The sequence below is a fragment of the Primulina huaijiensis genome, chromosome 10, assembly GCF_012295235.1.
Source record: "Primulina huaijiensis isolate GDHJ02 chromosome 10, ASM1229523v2, whole genome shotgun sequence".
In the NCBI taxonomy this organism is placed as follows: domain Eukaryota; kingdom Viridiplantae; phylum Streptophyta; class Magnoliopsida; order Lamiales; family Gesneriaceae; genus Primulina; species Primulina huaijiensis.
The window spans coordinates 17,804,379-17,828,043 of NC_133315.1; the positions used below are offsets into that span (position 1 = coordinate 17,804,379).

The 23,665-nt window shown below is 30.8% G+C and overlaps 3 protein-coding genes across 4 annotated transcripts; 1 reads left to right on the plus strand and 2 right to left on the minus strand.

The window, feature by feature from the left end:
- Positions 1–7,217: 7,217 nt before the first annotated feature.
- Positions 7,218–8,770, plus strand: LOC140986988 (transcription factor bHLH63-like). 2 transcript variants are annotated; one of them, XM_073455410.1, is made up of 5 exons: positions 7,218–7,518; positions 7,593–7,781; positions 7,880–8,014; positions 8,121–8,324; positions 8,443–8,770. In XM_073455410.1, the coding sequence occupies exons 1-5, from the start codon at positions 7,312–7,314 to the stop codon at positions 8,506–8,508; spliced, it is 801 nt and encodes a 266-aa protein (XP_073311511.1). In that variant the 5' UTR covers positions 7,218–7,311; the 3' UTR covers positions 8,509–8,770. The 2 variants fall into 2 exon arrangements, with proteins under 2 accessions (XP_073311511.1, XP_073311513.1); XM_073455412.1 differs by having other exon boundaries at positions 7,599–7,781.
- Positions 8,771–10,172: 1,402 nt separating this feature from the next.
- Positions 10,173–12,172, minus strand: LOC140986182 (tubby-like F-box protein 5). The gene is made up of 4 exons (XM_073454244.1): positions 11,816–12,172; positions 11,621–11,708; positions 11,182–11,311; positions 10,173–11,102 (listed from the first exon to the last, which is right to left on the minus strand). Exons 1-4 carry the CDS (start codon positions 12,170–12,172, stop codon positions 10,430–10,432), a joined length of 1,248 nt encoding a protein of 415 aa, XP_073310345.1. The 3' UTR covers positions 10,173–10,429.
- Positions 12,173–14,639: 2,467 nt separating this feature from the next.
- LOC140987007 (uncharacterized) lies at positions 14,640–16,096 on the minus strand. The gene is made up of 4 exons (XM_073455430.1): positions 15,763–16,096; positions 15,548–15,580; positions 15,253–15,334; positions 14,640–15,115 (listed from the first exon to the last, which is right to left on the minus strand). Exons 1-4 carry the CDS (start codon positions 16,089–16,091, stop codon positions 14,777–14,779), a joined length of 783 nt encoding a protein of 260 aa, XP_073311531.1. The 5' UTR covers positions 16,092–16,096; the 3' UTR covers positions 14,640–14,776.
- Between the last annotated feature and the right edge of the window lie 7,569 nt (positions 16,097–23,665).

A 23,665-nucleotide genomic window follows, 5' to 3' on the forward strand; every position in this document is an offset into this window, starting at 1 on the left:
ATAACGATGTTAAAGTATTATTATTATTCAAAATTCGTGTCTGAGTTTTGATTTGGTTATATTATATTTATTTATTTTTTTAAAAATAATGATAAAATGGGAAAGTGATTTTGGAGCTCGGATATTCCCAGCCGGAAGAGTAAATAAAGTCTAATTTTTAATTTTTTTTACTTTAATATTCAATATTTAGTAATATTTGGTTAATGATTTAGTAGTTTTGGTCAAAGAAGGACAAAAACAAAAAAATTCTAATTTATTGGATGATAACCAAACATTGATAAGTTACTTGAATACAACCCAAAACATGTCAACTTATATGAATAAAATTGCAATTTTCGGAAGAAAAAAACCTACATTACGAGATCATGAAGACCTAATTTTGACTACTAAATTAAAGAAAAAATAATTTTTCTTATTTTCAGTTTAATTTGTTCCAATAAATTTTTAAATTTGAAAATATAAAAGTCAAAATAACATAGAGACAAATATATACGACTAATTAATATTCATGTTTCCCTAAATGAAATAGTGACAAATGACACACTTAAATTTTCGAAGTTCAAAATTTATTAAAATGTTTATATAAAATATGATATTTAATCAAACTAGTTAGTAGTTGTTAGGTTCGTAAAAGCCTAAATCAAAGGAAAATATATCATATCGTCAACCCATAGATCGATCACTTATTCTATGATCGATCAACTCGTGAGCTTAGAATTAAAGAAATAAAAACCAAAATTTTGAAGGATTGACAAAAGAATCTGTCACTCGAGAAGTAGAAGAGATAAAGAAAAGGATCAAAATCCCCCAACATACAACCAAGAATCACCAATGAAGTTGCCTCTTTCAACTCCATTGGAGAGACTGAGGAATGCAATCCTTTCGACCCGTCGTGGGATTTCCATTTTCAGCCCAATGCAAACCCTAGATCAGATCCTGTTTGAAGAAAACCCCACCCAAGATCCAGATCCAACCACCGCGGAAGCCGGTGGTGATTCAAGCTCGACACCATCACAACCACCTCCGCTGCGAGAATCACCACAACCTCCAGAACCTGAAGCTAGCTTCCACTTTCAACGATGCCGCATCAATCAAATTGTTTTTTTAGTCATATATATTGTTTTGCGATTTTGGTCATGTATATTATCATTCATTCTTACTCTTGTATCTTCATTTTTTTTTGACATTTTTAGTATGTTCTTAACGTGAGTGATTATGTGACATTACATATGTCAATGTCACATTTAAAAATGACTAAAATTGCTTAAAAAACAAAGATAATAGACTAAAACTAGAATTTGAAAATATAAACGACCAAAAGCGTAAAGTGTCAAACATACCGTACCAAAAAACCACAATTGCCTTCATAAATCATACTGTCTTCATCATCAAGAAATTCTCCTGGTGAAACACGAGCTATGTCCAACTGATATCACAACAATTAGTATCATTTTAGTGTAATATATATTAAAATTATATTTACAATGAACTCTTTTCGAGTAATAAAAAGTTACTTCTATTGATTAATGCTGCAATATAGTTTGGATTGTTAATTTTTTTTTTTTTTCAAAAAAGGGATTAATTTAATATTTTTATACTATTGAAAATTTTTCTTGAATAAAACCAATGAAACACGTTTAAATTTCTCGAGACAAAAGGTTCTAGGAAACTTTAATCTGTTCATGTTTCATGAAATTAATTAATAGTCGTGAGGGTTTAATGTTTATTACAAAGTTTTATACAGTTATAATAATTAAATTTTAGAAAATGAAATATGAATGAACGATACATCAAACAATTGGATAAAATCCTAGGATTTTTGGAAGAGGATAAATTTATTTATTGTTCAATTATATATCCGTAAATGAATGGTACATAGATAAATTAAATTAATTTGATAATTGTTTAAAAATTTATCTCCATTCATTTAAAATCTAAATAAATTTTTTGATTTTGCAGCCTTTTGAAAGGAGACTTAAATCCCACTAAAAAATCGTTGGTCAGAAGATAATTGTATAAAAAATTCGGCCACTCGATCAATAAACTAAAATTTAAATAAAGGAATTGTGAATTAATAAATAGTTTTAAAGATTAGATATAAAACTTTTCAAGCAGCTTAATTCTTTTTATTGCAGTTGTCGATCATGTTAAAATTTGATCAAATTTAATTTTAAAATAATTCCAATAATGGCTTAAAATCATTTTCGATCTTGTTAAAAAACTCGTGAAGGTGACATGGGATCCAGGTTGAGAAGTCGACCTCTTTTTTCTCGTTTCTATTTTCTCGTTTCTAACTTGAGCATCGAAAGAATTTTAATAGAAAATGTTCACGTATCATATAACCCGATTTTTTTGTTTTCGGCCCGCGGAATAAAAAGGAACCCGATTTATCCCCACAGGAACACCCATATCATCACAAATTCTTCTATATGAAATAAAGTTATTTAAAACTAACACCTCAAATATTTCTCACGAATTCAAATCGGTTTATGTTTTTTTAAAAAAATATGATTTTATGAATAATAATAATATACATATTTATTGCATATAAACTTGTAAACGGGACATAAGCTATGTAACTGCAGTCTTAGGCTACTAGTACCTAGTTTAGTTGAACTTGCAATTTATAATGTACATGTACACCCATATTTTACAATGTAATGAATTTATTATTATTATTATTTGCAATTAAAAGAAGGTTTATATAGTATACATAGCAGATAGACTTGCACCTCTATGGACTCATGGACCTAACATCGTGCACTTTGCGCCGTCACAAGTATAAAGAAATAAAGTTGTGTATTGGCTAACAGATATATATTTAATAAGTATTCTGGGAAATACCATAGATAATAATGTATTACGAGAAATGGTATTGTGAAAAAACAAATAGTCACAACAAAAGACAACATAGGTATCCTTAAACTTAGAAGAGTATATATAACAAATCGAAGTCCAAATAATCAATACCAGATTTGAATCTATCAGAAATGCAAAAATGGTTTAAATGGTGATTAAAAATATCAGTTTCGTACATGCGCGATAAATTTTCCTGAGATTCCGAAGCTTCACCATATATTTTTGGAGAAATTTGCTAGAGAAACTCAACGGAGACGATGAGGTCTAAATTATTAGGGTATACCTTTAGGATATGTCCTTGGAGGTATTTTTTTTAATTTAGAAAAAGAATTTCTAATAATATATTGAGGAATAAAATATATGCTTGGCATATTTTTGATCAGATGAAATTTAATGTGAATAGAATCAGTGCCAAATAAATCACATTCTATGGATTTAATGGTTTCAGACAAAAAAATTAAATTCAATTTACTACATGAAAACTAAAATTTGACAAATTATATTACTAAAATTCAAAATATGTCAAATTACAAAACTAAAATTGCAAATTTTCCTTTATTGCAACGACCGAATCTAAATCATTGTAAGATTTTGGAAAATCTTAAAACCTATCATGTAATCATGTTAGAACATCATATAAGATGGAATATTTTTTTAAAAATTTAAAATCGAGTCGTTTCAAATTCTTTCATCGAAAACAAGTATAAAATAAAATAAAAAATAAGATATTAATTTATGGGGGTGCATGTTCTTGGACTTTTCAATCAGCAGGCCCTTCTTACAGCCTTTGTCTATTCATGTTGCACCACACCCTAAACAATTGCACTATTTAACCCAAAATTTTAGGGCAAATAGCCAAATACGGGGGCCGATTTCTCAGCAATAAGCTCCAAATTCTTTTATTTTATTTATGATGATTCATCTCCCATGGTATCAAATCCAGACAAAACACCCCCACAAATAAAATTAATTAATTTTTTTTTATCATAAATAAATATATATATTTTTAGGTCAAATGGATGAAATTTTTAATGTGGATGACTACATGAACTTCATGAAACATTTGCACAAACTTCTACCACTAACGTTTTTTATGCATGTCGGAACTCTACGTCTTTATAATTTGATAAACAAATTAAATATTACAGAATAATAGATGAGATGTTATATGTAACGGATGGATCGAAACTACGGTAGAATAATTAATTAAGTATACTAGCAACCAAAGCACGTGCGTTTGATCGAAATAATGATCTTTAAAATGAAAAAAATGATGAGAATATAATAGAAATGAAGGAGGCTTTTTTATGTCATGCAGGAAATAGTTCTCTTATTTAGATAACGTGAAATTTTTATAGTAGAAAGTATGTTTTGGAGAAAAAGAAAGAAAGGAAAAAATGTATCAACGTTAATGTTAGAATCGTGCTTAATCTTTTCAAAATAAAAAAAAATCTGATATTTTTTTCCTCTTCAAATACAATATAACACCGGGTTCGTCGCGGTTTTTGTTAGGAATCTTAGGCATATCTGGATTATATGCGTGTATTATTCCATCGACTTAACATTGGGAATGTCTGTCGATAGTCCCTCAAGAGAATTTTGTGAAAGACAAAACTTTCCAATGCCATGTGATTATCATACACAGTTGCAAAATATATAGAAATATTTCTCCATGATTTAGGATTCATTAATGCAGCCATATACATAAACCCCTTTGAGATTATATATATCAAGGCTTGAATAAATGGTTTGAGTAGTACTATCGTAAAGATAGCTCGAAACTTCTCTCAGATATGATCCAGCAGAAGATAAATTCAGAAAATTGTCGACCCTCAAAATGAAACATGATTTTTTTTATATATAAAATTTCAAATTATTATTTGATGTGTGTTACATAATCTAAATATTTAGTGATAATATATGATGAAAATATAAGATTCTAGGATATCATTTCACTTGTTGTGTTACTTATATTCCAAACAATAGGTTTAGTTTTTTCCAAGAATGACTGATTAGTAACTAAACCAAAACAAAATTGTGGTGGGGCAATCAATTATCATACGTCCAAAATCAACATGGTGTGTGGATTCATAAACCTAAAAATTTTTGTGGGGTTCTACAAGGCTTATCGGTTAGGTATATAGTATGTCTTTTCTCTTCAAAACGAAGAGTTGGAGAAACTAAGGCCATCAAAGTAGGACCCTTTATTGGAATGGGTAAATTACACCAAAGTAATATTTCTTTTATATCCCTCACTAATTAATAATTTTAAAAATCAGAATTGCTTATTTAGCAGATCATACATGCATGCAACGCTAGCAGAGACAGACCACTAGTTAGTGTGTGTGTGTGTCTCTCTCTCTCTCTCTCTCTATATATATATATATATATATATATATGATCACTTGATACAACATGTGTATGTGTATGTGTATGTGTAAGTTTTGTGTCTATAGTCAAAATGTTGAATTTATCTATCTTCAGGAATATTTCATTTCAAATTGATCGTTGTCTACTCCAATAGAATTTCATGCAAATATTTTGATAAAAAAATGGAGCTATCTAGTCAATTTTAAATGGCAAAAACTTGTGTGAGACGATTACACGGGTCGTATTTTGTGAGATTGATCTCTTATTTGAGTCATGTATGAAAAAATATTACTTTTTATGCTGAGATATTTTCCTATCTGGGTCATCCATGAAAAAGTATTACTTGTTATGTTAAGTATTCTAAAAAGACTTATGGCCCCTAAATCTTTCTTGGCATATTTCACCATCAACCTAAAGTGATCTTGTCCCTCTCCCATCCCTTCCATTTTATTTCGAGATCGAATAAAAAGGACAAAGATAAAATTATTCGAATCTTTAGTTTAAAATTATTCGTAATTGTGAATATTATTTTAATTTTTTTTCCTATTTATCACTTGAATGACATAAATTTTGATGAATGATTTGATTTGGAAATAGAGATTCGATATGACACATATTGAGTATATTTTTAATCCATTAACAAATGGGTGATAAATTCGTCCAAACAATCAAATGCATTTATAGATTTGAAATCCATCAATCCAAGTGCACTCTGATATAAATCTAGCTAGACTGATTTTTCACATAAAGTTGTATACCAGTCATACATTGCAAAATAATTTAAAATAAGGAAATATATGAATGGAAACTAATATTGTTTAATAAATATATGAAATTTGTTGCTTCTACCTCTTCTTATCCACTATATCACATGTCTATGTCTTCATGTTGAGCATATAATATTATTATATTGGTGTTGGTCCAAAGGATTTTACTGTGCAAGGATTGAATTTTATTTCGTTTGATAGCTTTTTTGAATTTATTAATATTCTTTTGCACTTCTAAACAACATAGCATGTGGAATCTTTGCCATCCCTCTTGTTATTTTTAATGTATGGTGTGTATGTGCACTGTATAAATATCAATANACTCGCTTATGATCGAGTCGAGCTTAAACTTTATTTAACTAATATATTCATGACTCTCGAGTTTATTTGGACTTTTATTAAACCTAAACATGCTTAATAAATATAAATTATAAATTTAAATATTCATTAAATTCATTAAAAAATTAAATTATAAATTTAGAGAAAAATATAATATTCTTATTAAAATTTTAATTTTATTTTAATAAATAAACTTAATAGATTTTTCTATATTTTTCACAAGTAAAGATTAAAATCGATAAATCAAATATCAAAAATATTATTTTTTATTTAAGAGCTGACTCATGAGCATATAAACGAACATGTTCACAAGCTAACGAGCTGAATATTGTAAAGCTTGAGTTTGGTTATTAACGAACCTTATTAAACAAACTTAAACGAGCTTTTATCGAATCGAACTTCGAGTATCTTACAAATGATCTGGTTCATTAACATCTCTACACGTACACTTTCACTTGGGACTCACAACTAATCCAATATTGTATCACTTTGGATGAATTTTTCACTTTTACGTGGGTTCGAATTCATGTCTCTCTCTTAGAGATACATTTATGTTAGCGAAATTCAATAAATATTATCCCGTCAAAAGATTTATAAGACTTAATGACATACTAATCACTATGCATGTTATATTTAATCCAAGAAATGGTCTACCACCCTTGCTCTCACGATTTTTGACATTTCAAGAAAATTTTGAAGAAATAACAATATCTTACTCAAAAGCTCACACGAGCCATTAGATATTCAATTTTCGGTGATAATTAAAATAAACAAATTTTATAATGTATATATGATATTGGTATTTACGTGTGAGGTATAATTTTGGCACTTATAAAATCCCTTTGACCTCTCATTTTTAGCCTCAGATTCCACCGTGCCACACACAACCAGTCTCCATCAAGAACACTTCGCCAAACACGAAACATAGCTCTATTGCAACACCATCGGAATCTCCCAAGAAATCACAGAAAGTTTCATGGACGTGAGCGCGATCGAAAAACAAAAGAAGACGCTCCAACGTTTTTATCACAAGCCGAATAATTCTTGGTTGAATCTAGAAAATGATCAGATGAACCTACAATGTGTGGTTGATCACCAAGAAATGGTGTCCCACTGCTGGCAGAATGCAACCACCGGTCATGCTGCTTTCGCTTCATGTTCGATCAAGAAGAGAAAAGCCGAGGTATCTATTGTATTGTATTGTATTGTATTTTCGCATGTGGGAATCTTTCAAAATGCTAGCATTTTTTATGTTAGTTGCAGTTTGATGTTGAGGAATCGGGAGACGTGAAATCGGAGATCACTGCGAAAGCTGATAAAGAAACTTCAGCAAACACTTGTTCTAAGGCAAGTTCAAAGACTAATTCCGAGGTTCAGAAACCTGATTATATTCATGTTCGGGCACGACGCGGCCAGGCTACCGATAGCCACAGCTTAGCAGAAAGAGTATGCATAATTAGCAAATTTGAGTAATGATTTCAATATTTAACAATTTCTTGGCGGAAATATTATGTTTTGATTGAACATTTACTGGTATTTTACAGGCAAGAAGGGAAAAAATCAGCAAGAAAATGAAGTGTCTGCAGGATTTAGTCCCTGGATGCAACAAAGTTACTGGAAAAGCTGGCATGCTTGATGAGATAATCATCTATGTCCAGTCACTACAAAAGCAAGTTGAGGTATATTAACTACCATATATCAGATGTTTCGGTTTTCTCCAAGAAATCGAATTTTCGACAATTTCTTGGATCAATGATCAGTAATAGTTTTCAATGCGTTTTGCAGTTTCTTTCCATGAAACTGGCTACTTCAAACCCAAGATTCGACTCGGGGATCGATAATTTATTAGCCAACTCGACGTGCTTCGATTATGATCCAATGCAACAGGAGGGAACAAGAAGTTGTGGTGGCACAGATATGGAATTGGATCAATCTCAAATGGTGCCTCAGATGTTCCCTGATCCTTTCCTCGATTCTTCTTGCATCCCTGTACGTAATTTCTTGAACAATGACTCTCTTATTATCAATTCATTTATTTTTTAATTCACATTTCAGTACGTTTCGGTTTAAATTAACTTACACAAGGAAGACATTATTCCATTTGCAGCAAATACAACAGCTACCCGGTTGGGATGTTGATTGGCAAAATCTGTTCAATGTTGGCTTTCATTAACTAATGAAAACAAGTCTACATATATTTCGAAATGAATTACACTTGAATTCAATCGCCAGTTCGATCTCCGCCTTGGATTGGAGTGAAGAATTAATTAGCTAGCTGCAGCACAGACATTCTTTTTTTCTTCCCACAGGCAACTTCTTAAAATAAGTATGTATTGTCCAAATTTCAATGTGACACGCAAATCTATATTCATTTGTATCAGCACAGGCATAGTCCATAACTTGATCTTGATGTACCCATTCATTGAAAAATAAATAATATCGATATGTTATATTCTTTTTGTTGCTTCAAGTTTATGAAGCAGAATCATTCAGATTGAAATTTGAGGAAAAGGGTATCAGAGTTGGCAAGTGAAAAAATGGAAGTGAATGAAAGAAAAGTTTGTGGAGTAGTTATTGTAAAGTGGTCCATTTTTGCTTGTTAAATCAAATATCATTTCAACTGGACAATTATTATCAAGACTTCTTGTGTTGCATGTGACCATATACCGTATGTTGTTAGTGGACCTTGAATTTCACATGCAAATATGCAATCGTATGGAAAAATAGCATATATCACACCCTTGAAAACTGTTTTCAAGGACGTATCGAATATTTTAAATCTCGTGTTTTTAAAAATCAGACATATATCCTCGTAAAAGGGATATTTTATAAGAAACCACAGGGTTTTAAAAGACTTTTAGTTTTAGAAATGGAGTTTTATGTTTTTTGATATTGGAAGAAATGCAATTTACCCCAATAACATCAAATTGAAATTTTCAAGAGAAAAAATGCGATTATAATTGAGATTTCCACCTATTTATATACTTTTTATATTTATAATTAGATTGAATTATTTGAAATAAAAGGGGTATTTTGCAATAATTTAAAATCCATTACATCCGTTCATAAACAACCTAAATATAAAATGAGAATTTGTATACATAAGGAGCCCAAAAGTCATTTCCAAACAAAATATGGCGAATTTAGATCTAAAACATGCATGATTTCTTTAATTTCAAATTAACCAACATCACCCACACCCACACCCAAACCCGCACAATGTCCATCTTTACACTGATATTAAATGTAAATGCATGCAATACATCCATCAATATTTCTACACAATGCATGAGCTAGAGAGCAAGTAACTGAAAAAATAATGTCACAAGATGCATGTTGCTTAAACATCAAGAGCCAATCTAGTAGCAGATGGCAGATGGCCAGATGACAAAAAAGAAAAAGTATTTCGCGAAAGACGGCTTTAGTTAGGTATACATAACATAAGCTCGTGTCAGTCTTGGTTTGATTCATGGGCCTCAATATCTAGTCATGGCTCACAATTTCTGGCACTTCAATATGTCATTTAGACACAAAGGTGAATTTTTGCCCATTTTATCCTTCACTTTTGAAGTAGGATACATCAGTCTTGTCTTCTCATCCCACACCATGTAACTCAAATCCGTGTAACTTATTGGCAACTCATGTATCACATTCTGACCTATCTACAATATACATAGCCACGTGTGACAACAAGAAACAGACCCAACAATGTCTTATCTGGAAATTGGACCAATACATGATAAATTAACACTATGATTCAGAAATAAAAGAAGAAAGTAACTTAAATTTCGATTCCTATAGTGCATAGGCAACCATAAGCGCAAGATCCAATATTTGAGCAACCTTCAACAAAAAGAATAGGTAGGAGGGTAACATCATATCAGTGTGGCATATAAATGAGACATTCAAAAGTTGTTATGGAATCCGAACATATATCAGGAAAAGTGTCTCATCCTCTGAACTGCTAACAGATTGATAACTTTATAAGGCTAAGTTCTCAACTACAACATGGCAATGCAGAGTGGAATTTACCTTCCATTCTGGAAATTGACCAAAGTGTCCATGAGCAGCAATGATCATCAAGGTCCACCAGGTTATTCGCAGGCTGGTTTAGCATCGAAACTGCTCAAGCAGATTGCAAAGGCCTGAAACGCAGAAATTGGGTACCTATAATCCATGGTAAAGATGTCTTTCCCAATCTTCCCGAATTGCAAAATGACCTTTTCTTGTTCAGATGCAGGCACGTTAAGCCAAGGTTCAACAGATGCTACAAGCTGGAAATTTTTTACAGATGCAACAGTGACACGACCCTTAAAGTTGAGACACCAGCATTGCAACTGTTCATGCCATCTAGGCAACTTGTTTTTCAGAACAAGAGCCTCTACAAATTGCTGTTTTGATACGGGTATATTTGAGAGGTTGGGTGAGCTGAAATCTGCAGCAAGCTCCTTTCCTTTTGAAATTGTTATGAAGGGAGACTTGTCATCGACACATTGTGAAAATGATGTTGGTGTTGGTGCAATGCCACCTTCTTGGATTGCAGTGACAGGAACTGAATGTATGACACAGTTCATTCTCCTAGGACCTCTAGTGCGAAGAACATTCAGTTCGTACGAAATGGAGGCTATAACATAGTTATATGCAGGTAATCTTGGAGATACTTGCTTAGCGTGGAATCTTCGGCTTTGTCGAGTATTAGGCTGAAAGCCAACATTGTTTGAAGGTTGGCTGCAATATATGGAGAACTTGGTCCCAAGAAAATTAGACCTGATTTCATCATTTTTCGTTCAGTTAACACCAAACATCTAACATGTACATTTTCGACAAGTGACAGGAAAAGACTTACCTAAGTTTTCCAACATAGGTGTTGCTGGCTCGAGAAAAATCATCAGCAACCAAAGAGATAACAAAGTCCGTGCTTGTTGCCCTTCTGATCTTTTTTGCAGTCAACAGTAGTTTATCATTCTCGTCCTCAGCTGGAATTATATCACACTATAATTAGAAGAATTAGCTATCTATATTTACATATAAATGGACTGAAGCATTGAATCACATCAACATTTTGCTCAAGAAGGTACGCTTTGAAATATGACACAATAATAAATATCAAAGTAACAAATCAATGACAATCAGTACATTAAACGTGTAATTTTCCCAATCGAGCAAGAATGCCAATGCATACTGCATCTTTGTAAAATTTTCTGATTAACCTGAAGACTGAATTCATGGAAACTCCAGAGTCAGGCAATAGTATATTCAGGAAAATAAAAAACAAAATGACTTACATGGGGTCAGACCAAAGTAAAGTCGGTATGTGGAAGTCGCACGATCCCTCTTGATAAAGCATTGTATTGGAGCATCCCGTGGCCCCGGCTAAATGTAAAAAAATAAAAAGAATGGGAAAACTCATAATAAGATAAATAATCATCATAATCATATAAACCAAATCAAACAAAAACCAAACAGATGCTCAAAAACACCTGCTTTAAGGAAACGGGGAAGGTGAGCCTCCCACATTCTTCAGGAGTTTTCACAATTTCCTTTGCAATATCCCTCCAAGATCGACAAACCGATGCACAAAAGATGACAACAGCCCTAGCAGGCCAAGATGTCTCACTCTCTTCGACCCTTCGAATGATATCCAAAAGCAACTCAGGCGGTAAATTTGCCCACTGTCCTTCCTGCATTGGCTCAAAGGGACCTACATCAGGAGCAATAAATGATCTGTTGCGGATGCTCCAATGCTTCGCCTCAATCCCTCTCCTTGATACGCCACCAATAACATCTTTCATCTCCTTTAGCTCCCGTACAATGTTCTTGAGCGGCATTTTAATCATTTACTATACTATACCCTTCAGTTATAGTACCGGACTTTATAACAAATTGAATGAAAGTGATAAAAAAAAAAAAAGTTGTTCTTTCTTTTGGGGTATGGGGCAGATAAAAGAGAGAACAAAATATTATTTTCTTCCATTTTGGCAGCAGATTTGCAATTCCAAAACAACAGATCCCATTAAGTTACTTCTACCTCTTCAAATAGTCAAGAAAATCACATATCTATAACTACTTAAAAACAGATCAAATGCTATAACTACTTGAAAACTGATGAGAAACATATAATCCCAGAAAAGGACAAATGAAAATCTTGAATATTATCACACAAAAAGTAATCTCACAACTTAACGAAATTTCATCATTTCATTCATCAATCAACATCAAAGGTAACAGATCACCACAATAATCCAAATCAGAACCGTTCACCAAGGAAAAAAGAAACAAGCTTTCAAATGTTCAATAAACACAAAATGATCCAATTTTTCTGTGATTTTTCTCAAAACCACAGAAAAATTATCCAAGAAACTCACAATACTAACCTCGAGGAAAAAAACGAAGAAACAAAGACGGAGTCTTGAAAATATAAAGAACGGAGAAGGGCAGAAACAGATAAGAGGCAAATGGGTAAATGTAACTCCAGATTGGCTTCACAAATTTATCTACATTTCTCACTACCAAACAAAAAAATCACCGCCACCCACCGCCTTATTCGATGCATTTTTCCCGAGGGGGGAGCAAGCGATGGTCAGGATGTGGGAGTGGATAGAAGACAACAGCTCCTTTCCAAGAAAGTGATGTAGAGAGAGTCCTCGGCAGCGCTTGCACGCCTTTGTTTAGCCGTGTGTATGTATGTATCTTGGTTAAATTGATAAAATATTACTAAAACAGTAAAAGTTTAGATTTTTAAGTCAAAATTAATAAAATATTGCAAAAGTTCGCCATTAGCTAAAGCTAGATTTAGAAATTTATCTGATTATTGGGTTTTAACATTATGAAAATTTCCCGTTCAAAAAAATAAAAACATTATGAAAATTTTGGACAATAAGAAACAAAATTTAGTAAATCAAAAGTAAAAGATAATCAAGAAGATAGATATAAGCATTTGATTTAATATCGTTTCAGCTTAAAATCATTATGCTAGCTACTTTCGATTTTTAAATATAAGAAAATTTTTTTTTCTGCACAAAGATAATTCTTTCTGTTATAAACAAACTTAAACATTAATTTTGATTAAAATAAGTACTCTAAAATAATTGTATTAGGAAATTAATTAATTTTCAGTTAAATCTCGACCTATCATCTCATTCTCGTCCTGAAAAAATTTCGACATAACATTTGTCCAACCCAAATTGTTTGGGAGAGGGATCGAGAATAAAACTTCTTCCCGACGGGATCTCCGACCGACCAGAAGTAATATTAAATAATTTTACTAGCATATTGCGTTACAGGTTATTGGGCTTCAATCTATACGAAAATTAATTATGAACTTATTTCGCATAATTAGTTATTGTTGAAATATATTTTCTTGAATGCTATAATAATTTAATATTTTATTACTCCAATTTTACGATATTTTGTAGATGCTATATTTACAATAGATTTAGGAGAAATATCTTAAATCAATTATATGTGAATTTCAGTATTTTGTATTAAATGGATATTCGATGAATTTTAAATACAAATAAATTGAATTATATCAAATCAGGCTTTATAACTAAATTAGTGTGAATTAAGTTTTAATACATTTGTACGCTATCATTGTAGAATAAATTTCCTCTGAAGTTAATCCACCTCAATTAACGTCGAGTTAACTCGAAACAGGTGTGTTATGATTGGGTAATATACAGGCCATAATAAGTACTCTATATGTAATCCAATAATTTATAGTTCATTCAACACCAAAGTTTTAAATTTGGGATGAGATTTCGGTCCGAAATCCAAATATTATAAGCTCTCTTCCTCCAACACAAAAACAAAAGTTGGTCTCATAAAATACGAGACGTTACCATTAATTATAAAAAGAATAATGCTAAAGGTACAACCAATATATCGTTACAGCGATATTTACAACCAATATATCGCGAGATTTTACTGTTATATCGCGAAATTTTGTATTCAATATATAGTGAGATTTTGACAAATTGAATTTTTGCATTGAATTTTTTGTGTTGTACAAATATGGATGTACATGTAGCATCACTCTTATAAAAATACTAATTTTTCAAGAACTACATTGAAAATAAAATATAAACACTCAATTTAACCCATCGTATACTCTCATTCACATAACGAGATATAAATCAATGTTATAAATTCCAAGATTTGCGAAAAAACAGTTTCTTTTAACATGTTTAAATTGTTTCAAGGAGGTAAGAAAGATATAAATCATGAGAAATTTCAAAATTAAAAACCTTTTTATTAAGAAAAAAAAAACATAGGAATCACGAATGTAATATTAATCTACGCCGGCTGTTTAACAACACGTATGATCAAATAACACTAATCATTTACCAAGTTCTTCACACTTAAAATGAAAATTGTCCACGTAATTAAAAAAAAGAACAACGAAAAAAATTTGACCTTGAATCGATCACCTCTAGCATACTTCACGTACTTGAGACCATTTTTACATGCAGCTTGGGTAAAGTCTTGTAAATTCTCGGAAAACAGGTTAAATGTTCTTTCAAAGTTTGCGAGTCTTGAATGTAAGAGGGATCTGTAGCACAGTTTTCTGGCAAATAACAGAAGCTAAGTTTGGTTTGCGAAGCATTCAAACCAAGAGTCGCGCAAATCTGATCGGCCACTCCATCTAGGGTTATATTATTCTTATCAATTGAAATAGCTCTCCATTTGGTATGAGCCCCGCTGGACCATATAAAGCCGCCTTCGTCATTTTTCTTCCGTTCTCCGTCGTAGTTAATCATCACATAAATGGTCATCATTTCCTACATGTACAATTAGTTATTAAATAAAAGAATACAATTTTTAAGAAGTGAATGTTAATTATTGGGCACAAACAAACAAACAAACAAACAAAAACAGTGAACTATTATTTATTAAATGCATAAATTATGCGGTTTACCTGGCCTGAGCGGAGACGTCTCTTTTTCTTAGCTTTAACGGCCTTGAATCCGCTGATCAAAACATATTCCTTTAGCCTGCCACTAAAGCCGCCAGCCAAAGCAATTAGTATATACATGTACACTAGGATTCATACATGCAATTTGAAGAAGAGAATGTCGGAATGGAATTTGTGTCATTGTAAACTTTTTGCATATCATTAATTAAGACAATGGTCGGGTAGTTTAGTGTTTTGCAAGTAAAATGGGAAACAATTAATATATGAGAACGAGATACTTGTTGTAGATCTTTCGTACCTATCTTTAAAACAGTTCCACAAAGGCAAACACCTGAACAGTAATGTAAGAAATGGTTAAATTTTGGTAGAAGAAGCTAGAAATTAAAGCCATACAAAACGTTCAGCATTTGATTAATAGGAGATGAAATGCATCTAGAGATTTCTGACTTTGATAATTAGTTTATGGCCAAGGAGAAAAATAAGAGCTAGGGAATGCATGGGATGGGGACGTACCTACAGGGAAAGTAATCCGTCGACTGTGCCTCAATACCAGACACGATCAACGTATGACTGCCCTCGTCAATGTCAAAGATTAGCTCAAAGTATGCAACAAAACAGAAGGGAGCGAGGGCACCAAATACCATGTATTTGTCGACAACAATGACAATCATATATACGGTGCGGTAACCGCGATTCAAGTATATAGCAGCTGGGAAGTTGTCTCTCGTTTCGTGTGGCTCCAGCTGTGTCACTCCCATGCAACAGCCACCAATGTCAATCTCCCTCAGGTAGAGGGTTCTGTTAGTGTTGTTTCTCAACCGGTGTCGAAGGAGACGAGACATTTTAGTGTATCTTAATTAACATAAAAATATATATATTTGTGAGCATATCATTAATAATTAATGCTTATAGAATTAAATATGACGTGTTTTAGTATTAATAATTAGATTGAATAATTCCATCTTTTTAATTAGTATTTGCCTATTTGGTTTATACGCAACAGAAATAAAATCATATAGCTAGAATTTAGATAAAATTATTTACTAAACAAAAAAATTGGAAAAGTTTGTAACTAACCTAAAATAATCATATTAAATTTTAATGTTCTGAAACAATAAACGTACATTAATCAAAAAATACAAAACAAAAAAAAAAGATGAAGAAAAAAAAAATCCTACATCGATCCTACATATAGAAATGGTTTTTGAAAACCATTTTCGAGAGGCGGAGGCGAACCCGACAAGCTGCAAAGGGATCATTCCAATTTTTTCATCCAAAAATATTATATTTTATTCACACTTTTTTTTTCTTTTTTTTTTTTTAATATGAAAAAGACATATTTTGTGACTGTTTTTCATATAACAAAAACAACAACAAAAATAATAATAATAATAGTAATTCGAATCTATAAATTTTAAGCACAATCAAATAGCTTTTGATTCATACTTTATTAAAATTCAAATACATGAAAAGAGATTACCGCTCGGATGGATTCAGACTTTGTTGCCGCTGGCAATTCACGTAAATTAAATAACAAATAATGCTTTCAAATTTGAAGTAGTTGTTCTCCCCTTAAACGTGTTTTTATAAAATAATTTTCTTGTTTTCATTTTGTTAATTTTATTTAAGAAAAGATAATCAAATCTTTTAAGGATAATGAATTGATATGGTAGGATTTTAAAAAAAAAAAAATTATTTTCGGGAATTTGAAAATAAACTATGGTAACAATTGTATTTACTGATTGATTAAAACTCTTTCCTTTGCCTCTACAAATTTGGCGTGATTGTATATTTTCATTCGTAATCATTTGATTAAAAAAAATAATCAAAAAAGGAAACCTTTGGACAAAATAAATAATTATCTTCACCATATATTGGTCATTGGTACGGAAAGCTTCATTTAATATTTCTCAAAAATTAAGCGATACAAATTAATTAATTAATTTTGAATTATATAATTAATTAATTTTGAATTATAAAATTAAAATAATGGTTAATTTATCAGGATACAAAATTATCTTAATCTTATCTAAATTTAGTTGAAGTTTGTTTCGAATTTTATCTAATTTTTAAGTTTAAATTTAATGATAACATCAAAATTAATATAAAAAAATTCCTCAAAAAGCTGCTAAATATTAAAAAGTAAACATAAGCAGGCAGCTAGTCTTTAGAGAACATTTCCGTGGCCATAAATAAACTTTATCACATTATAATTCAAAATTAATACACATGCTAAGTCAAAATAAATTCTAATACAAATTCAAAACATATCCAATATTTAATATTTTTGTACATTCAATATTTTGGATTTCATAAATCATAATTAATTCGGGATTTAACTATCAATTTGCCAAACTAATTGAGTAACGTACAACCACATATTCCTCAATTTAAAGATTATATTCATTAAAGCTACAAACATCAAATTTTATGATAATGATAAAAAAAAACACATCAAATCATTAATTATATTTTAGAGATATTTCAAAATATTACTTGATACACACTAATCTAATTCTCTTATTCGACATTTTTCTATATTAATAACTAGAATTCTCGACCTATAAATAACCAAACATGCCCTTACAGTTTGAATGGGTACTTTTGGCTACATTCAATACTAGATTAACATTAGCTTTTTAAAGTGACATGTATCGTCTAACACTAGGGTTTTAAATCAACCAATCTGTTCGCGAGCTATTCGGAGTTCGGCTCGATAAAAAAGCTCGTTTGACTTCGTTTGTTATTCATATCAAGTCTAACTCGAGCTCGCTTTTGAGATCGACAATTTTATCAAACCAAGCTCAAGCATCCGGATATTCGACTCGTGAACTCGCAAACATATTCGTTAATAAGCTCATGAGTTCGAGCTATACATTTTTTGTGACAGAGTTTTATACATTTTGATTAGAGTTTGAATTTTTAAACATATGATGGTTAATTAAAAACTTTAAATTGGCTTGGTTTGGATCGTTTACTATGAGTCTATGATGATTAATTAAAAATTTTACAAGCTATTGATGTCATTTGACATTAATTAATATTTTAAGTTAATTATATCGAATTTATTTCATAATGATGTGCTCTCGTCGAACTGCTATATTTAAATTCCTACTTCCAAATGTAACGAGTGTAATGATGAGTAGGGTCGAATCGACATGAAATGAGAGATTTCTTTTAATTGTATGCTTTCTAGTTCCCGGAGAATTTCGATGGTGTTCGGAGTATCAATCAAGAGGTCGTCTTCAAACCATCTATATTCCCATCTAAGACAAGATTCATTCGTTCGTTTTAACGTATCGATGAAATCATATTATTTTGATCGTTGATGCGTATATTTTCATTGTATGATAACGGTTTATGATATTTCGAAGAGTTTTGATGTGTACGTGGGAAGATCGATTTTCTAAGCAAATTCACTGCACTTAGATATTTATATATACGTGTATATAGGTGTATTCAGATTGTTGTACGTGGGTGTGTGCATATTTATAACTATCAGAAATGGTAATTATTTATGTAAATATATTAGTATATAATCATAAAATATGTTTCTTATTATAAAATTTTAATTTAAATTAATTCTATATATTAATATATCATATTACGTAATATGATCAAAATATTTCAAATTTACATAATTCATAACCTTTTCATCAAAGTTTAAAACAATTTATATATCATATTATATTTTATATTCCCTTACACAAATTCAAGAAAAATATTTAATGTAGAGGTCAATGTCAAAGATTAGCTCAAAGTATGCAACAAAACAGATGGGAATGAGGCCACCAAATACCATGTATTTGTCGACAACAATGACAATCATATATACGGTGCGGTAACCGCGATTCAAGTATATAGCAGCTGGGAAGTTGTCTCTCGTTTCGTGTGGCTCCAGCCGTGTCACTCCCGTGCAACAGCCACCAAAGTGACATCTTTTTAGTAATTCGTTTATACGCAACAGAAATAAAATCATATAGCTAGAATTTAGATAAAATTATTTACTAAACAAAAAAAAAAATTGGAAAAGTTTTTAACTAACCTAAAATAATCATATTAAATTTTAATGTTCTGAAATTATAAACGTACATTAACCAAAAAAAATACAAAACAAAAAAAAAAAAGGATGAAGAAAAAAAAAACCCTACATCGATATTACATATAGAAATGGTTTTTAAAAACCAGTTTCAAGAGGTGGAGGTGAACCCGACAGGCTGCAAAAGGGATCATTCCAATTTTTTCATCAAAAAATATAATATTTTATGCACACTTTTTTTATATAAAAAAAAAAGACATATTTTATCATATCACTCTTTTTTATACAACAACAACAAAATTCTCTCTTTCAATTTTTGTTTAGTATGGCTCCGATTTAGTATGAGTTGGGGTATAGGACCCCTTAAGCAATACATGATGAAACGTATTTTAACTTGCTTTTTACTGTTTCGATTCTTTGATTTAATTTTCTCATATATACTAAATTCATAAACTATTATACCAAATTAACCAAAGTAACGCAGTCTCCTGAGCGAGTAAAAAAGATTCAAATTAATAAATGTTGAGTTTTGGTGGAATCCATCTCTGATCGATATGCATGCATACAAAGTTTTTTTAAAAATTCGGATCTATAAATTTTAAGCATAATCAAATAGCTTTTTGATTAATATTTTAAAATTCAAATACACGAAAAGAGATTACCACACAGATGGATTCAGACTTTGTTGCCACATCGATTCTCTTAAATAAAAAAAATGCCTAGTTTGAAGTAGTTTTCAAATCTTTTAAGGATATATAACGAATTGATTTGCTAGGATTTTAAAAAGAATTTATTTATTTTCGGGAAGTTGAAAAAAATTTATGATAATGATTGTATTGCTGATTGATTAAAACTCTTTCCTTGGCCTCTACAAATTTGGCGTGATTGTATATTTTCTATAGTAATCATTTGATAAAAATAATAATAATAATAATAATAAAAAAGGGAAACCTTTGGACAAAATAAATAACTATCTTTACCATATATTGGTCTTTGGTACGGAAAGCTTCATTTAATATTTCTCAAAAATTAAGTGATACAGATTAATTAACTTTGAAATTAGATAAAATTAAAATGATGGTTAATTTATTAGGATACAAAATTATCTTAATCTGATCTAAATTTAGTTGAAGTTGGTTTCGAATTTAATTTATCTAATTTTAAGTTTAAAATTAATGATAACACCGTCTCATGGATTTAAATTAAATCTATATATGAGGAGATCAGACTTTAGTTACAATGGTCTCACCTAGTTTTTCCTTTATAATGACTCGGGTTCGAGTCCTTCCACCCTAGATTAAGATATAAAAACACAAAAGTCCTAACACGAGTCGACCCGATCCATATTTACTATGAAAATGATAATTTTTGTATTAAAATTTATACTTTTTCATGAGTTTGTTCAGGTTGGAGATTCGTCTCGTAAATTGATTCGTGAGATAGTTTGACAAGAGTTTTTATGATTTTTGACATGCTAGTAAAACCTTTTTGATTTCAAAAATATTTTTTAACCAACCAAATTCGAATTTCACTTTTTTCGATTGTATCTTCTCTCCTAACATTCCAAATTAAAAGATCGACAACTTTCGTTTAATTTTTTTAAGAAAAAACTAATTCATTCTCATTTTTTCAGTAACTATGTGTGTGACATGACCACTTTATATATAATTATCCCGTTTTGTTTCATTTGCTAACAAAAAAAGTACACAATAAAAACAACGAATATATTTTAATTTTTATGCTAAAAATATATATATTTGAATTTTTGGTAAGCCGAGATAATAAAAAGAATTGCATTATTAATCAACAAACCATAGCAAATTGCTGTCGTTATCATGAATATCATATATTAATCATTTCTTAGATGGATAACAATAATCACATATATAAATTATGTTTTTTTTTAAAACACAAAAACTCATGTGGGATCGTTTTATAAAGACGTAAAGATTAAATCTTGGATAAGAAAGTTTCATTTTTTTAAGGATAATGAATTGATGTGGTAAGATTTTATAAGAATATAGTTATATATTTATTTTTGGGAAGTTGAAAAAAAATGATATTAATTGTATTTGTTTAAAAAAATATTTCCTTGGCCTCTAAAATTTGGCATGCATGGTATGATCAACATATATTTTCTATAGTAATCATTTGATTAAAAAATCAAAAAGAAAAACTTTTGACTAAAGAAATAACTATCTTTACCATATATTGGTCTTTAGTACGGAAAGTTTCATTTAATATTTCTCAAAAATTAAGTGATACAAATTAATTTAATTTGAAAGATAAAATTAAAATAATGGTTAATTTATTAGGATACAAAATTATCTTAATCTTATATAAATTTAGTGGAAGTTTGTTTCGAATTTTATCTAATTTTAAGTTTAAAATTAATAATAAACCGTTTCATGGATTTAATTCATGAGGAGATCGGACTTTAGTTATAATGGTCTCACCTAATTTTTCTTTATAATGGCTCGGGTTCGAGTCCTTCCACTCCTAGATTAGGATATAAAAATACAAAAGTCCTAACACGAGCATTGTTCAAGAATATGATCCAAATATCAGATATTTATAAGAGCAAGTTTACTATCGTACTCCAGCAATAAGAGCCAGGTGAAATGAGAATAAATGGTTCTACTTTGAAGCTCAACTCAAGCCTGAATTACCTACAATATTGAGCACGACATTCATTTCCTCGTCGGAACTAGAAGTGTAAACGAACCGAGCCGGTTCACGAAAAATATTAGATTCATATTCGAATTTTTATCGTACTCAAAACTCGGGTTCAAATTATAATGTTCGAAACAGTTCACGAGCCTTGATATTTTATCGATAAAAAATATATATATATATTAAATAAATTGATTTCGAGTAGCTAGTTCGGCCGTAATTCGAACCCAACTCAAACAAAAAATAAATAAATTTCTCGAGCTCGTTCGAGCCCTTCAATTTTTCAGCTCGATTCGATTTCTGGGCTTGCTTTTTCACATGGCAAAATCAGACAGTATTTAAAGACCGATAAATCTCAAATTAGTTCATCAAATGCCACTATGCAACCGATCAACTCTAAATCATTTAATATGCTTTTTCTAAAAATGATTTTGGTTCAAATATAAGAATTACTGGGTTGTAGTTCATGTTCTTCTAACTATATACAAAATGATGAGAGATACGTAAGTTTCATACTTGATGTAGCAAAACCTCATGCCATGTTCAGAAATTCCCAAAACGTACAACAGGATATCCGATCCTCTTCGAATATGTCTTCAATTTCTCTCCATAATTCGATTACTTTGCTTTTTCACATGGACAATCAGAAATTAGTTCATCAAATGTCATATGCAACCGATCACCTCTAATACTTTTTAAAATTGATTTTGTTCAAATATAAGAATTACAGGGTTGTAGTTAATGTTCAATTAGAAAACTATTTTTCAATGTAGAATTACACCTCTAAATCACTGCCTCTGTTGCTGCTTGGCCGCATGTCATGATTTGCAAAGACAATGGTCGATCTGTATTTGACAAAAAAGGATTTAATTAGGTCTAGCTTAGTTTTTATTTTTAAATTAAATCGCTTTTGCGATAAGTTTTTATATCACGCATATAAAAACTCCAGTGTTGGTGGAAGTTATGAGCACAACAGTGTTTCTCCAGAAATCGTAGTTCACAACCAAGTTCTTGATGTTGTTGTTATTGTTGAAGGAAATTCAGAAAAGTTTGAGATGCTGAAGAAAAATGTTGAAGAAATTGGTACTCGGCTGGATAACATTCACAATTTAATGTTGGACATGAGAAACTACTATTTTGCTTTTCAAGGTGTATGTCTTGCTGCCATATAAAACTAGGGTTTTTAGGATGACTCCTTTGAGCACGGTAGTGTGTCTTGTAAAGATTTTGTCCCCGATAGCAATGGTAGTGCGGCGGTGGACTCACAGAGGTAGGGCGACATCCTAAGAGACTGTGTCCTTAACTCACAAGGGTAGTGCGTACGTTATACCTGCAAAAGTGTATAAAACATGTAAAAGAGAATAAAAAATAACAATTCTGTGACCATTTTCCTTCTCACAAGCTCAAACTGTAACAGCTTGTATATGGATGGTGGGAGTTCCTCTAGTCTATTCCTGCAACGCAAGTCCACACAATCTAAATAGATGGGTTAGCTTTTATTAATGTAAATCTGGTGTCGGACAGAAGCTGCAAGGTGCGTGCGTGCGTGTCGCAAGGAGATTGGGTTAGCTTTTATTGGTGTAAAGCTGGTGTATGACAAAAGCTGCAGGGTCTCAGGTGTTTAAATAAATATTTTTTAAAAAAGTAATGAACAAGTGTGTGCGTGTCGCAAATGGATTGGATTAGCTTTTAATGTAAAGTTGT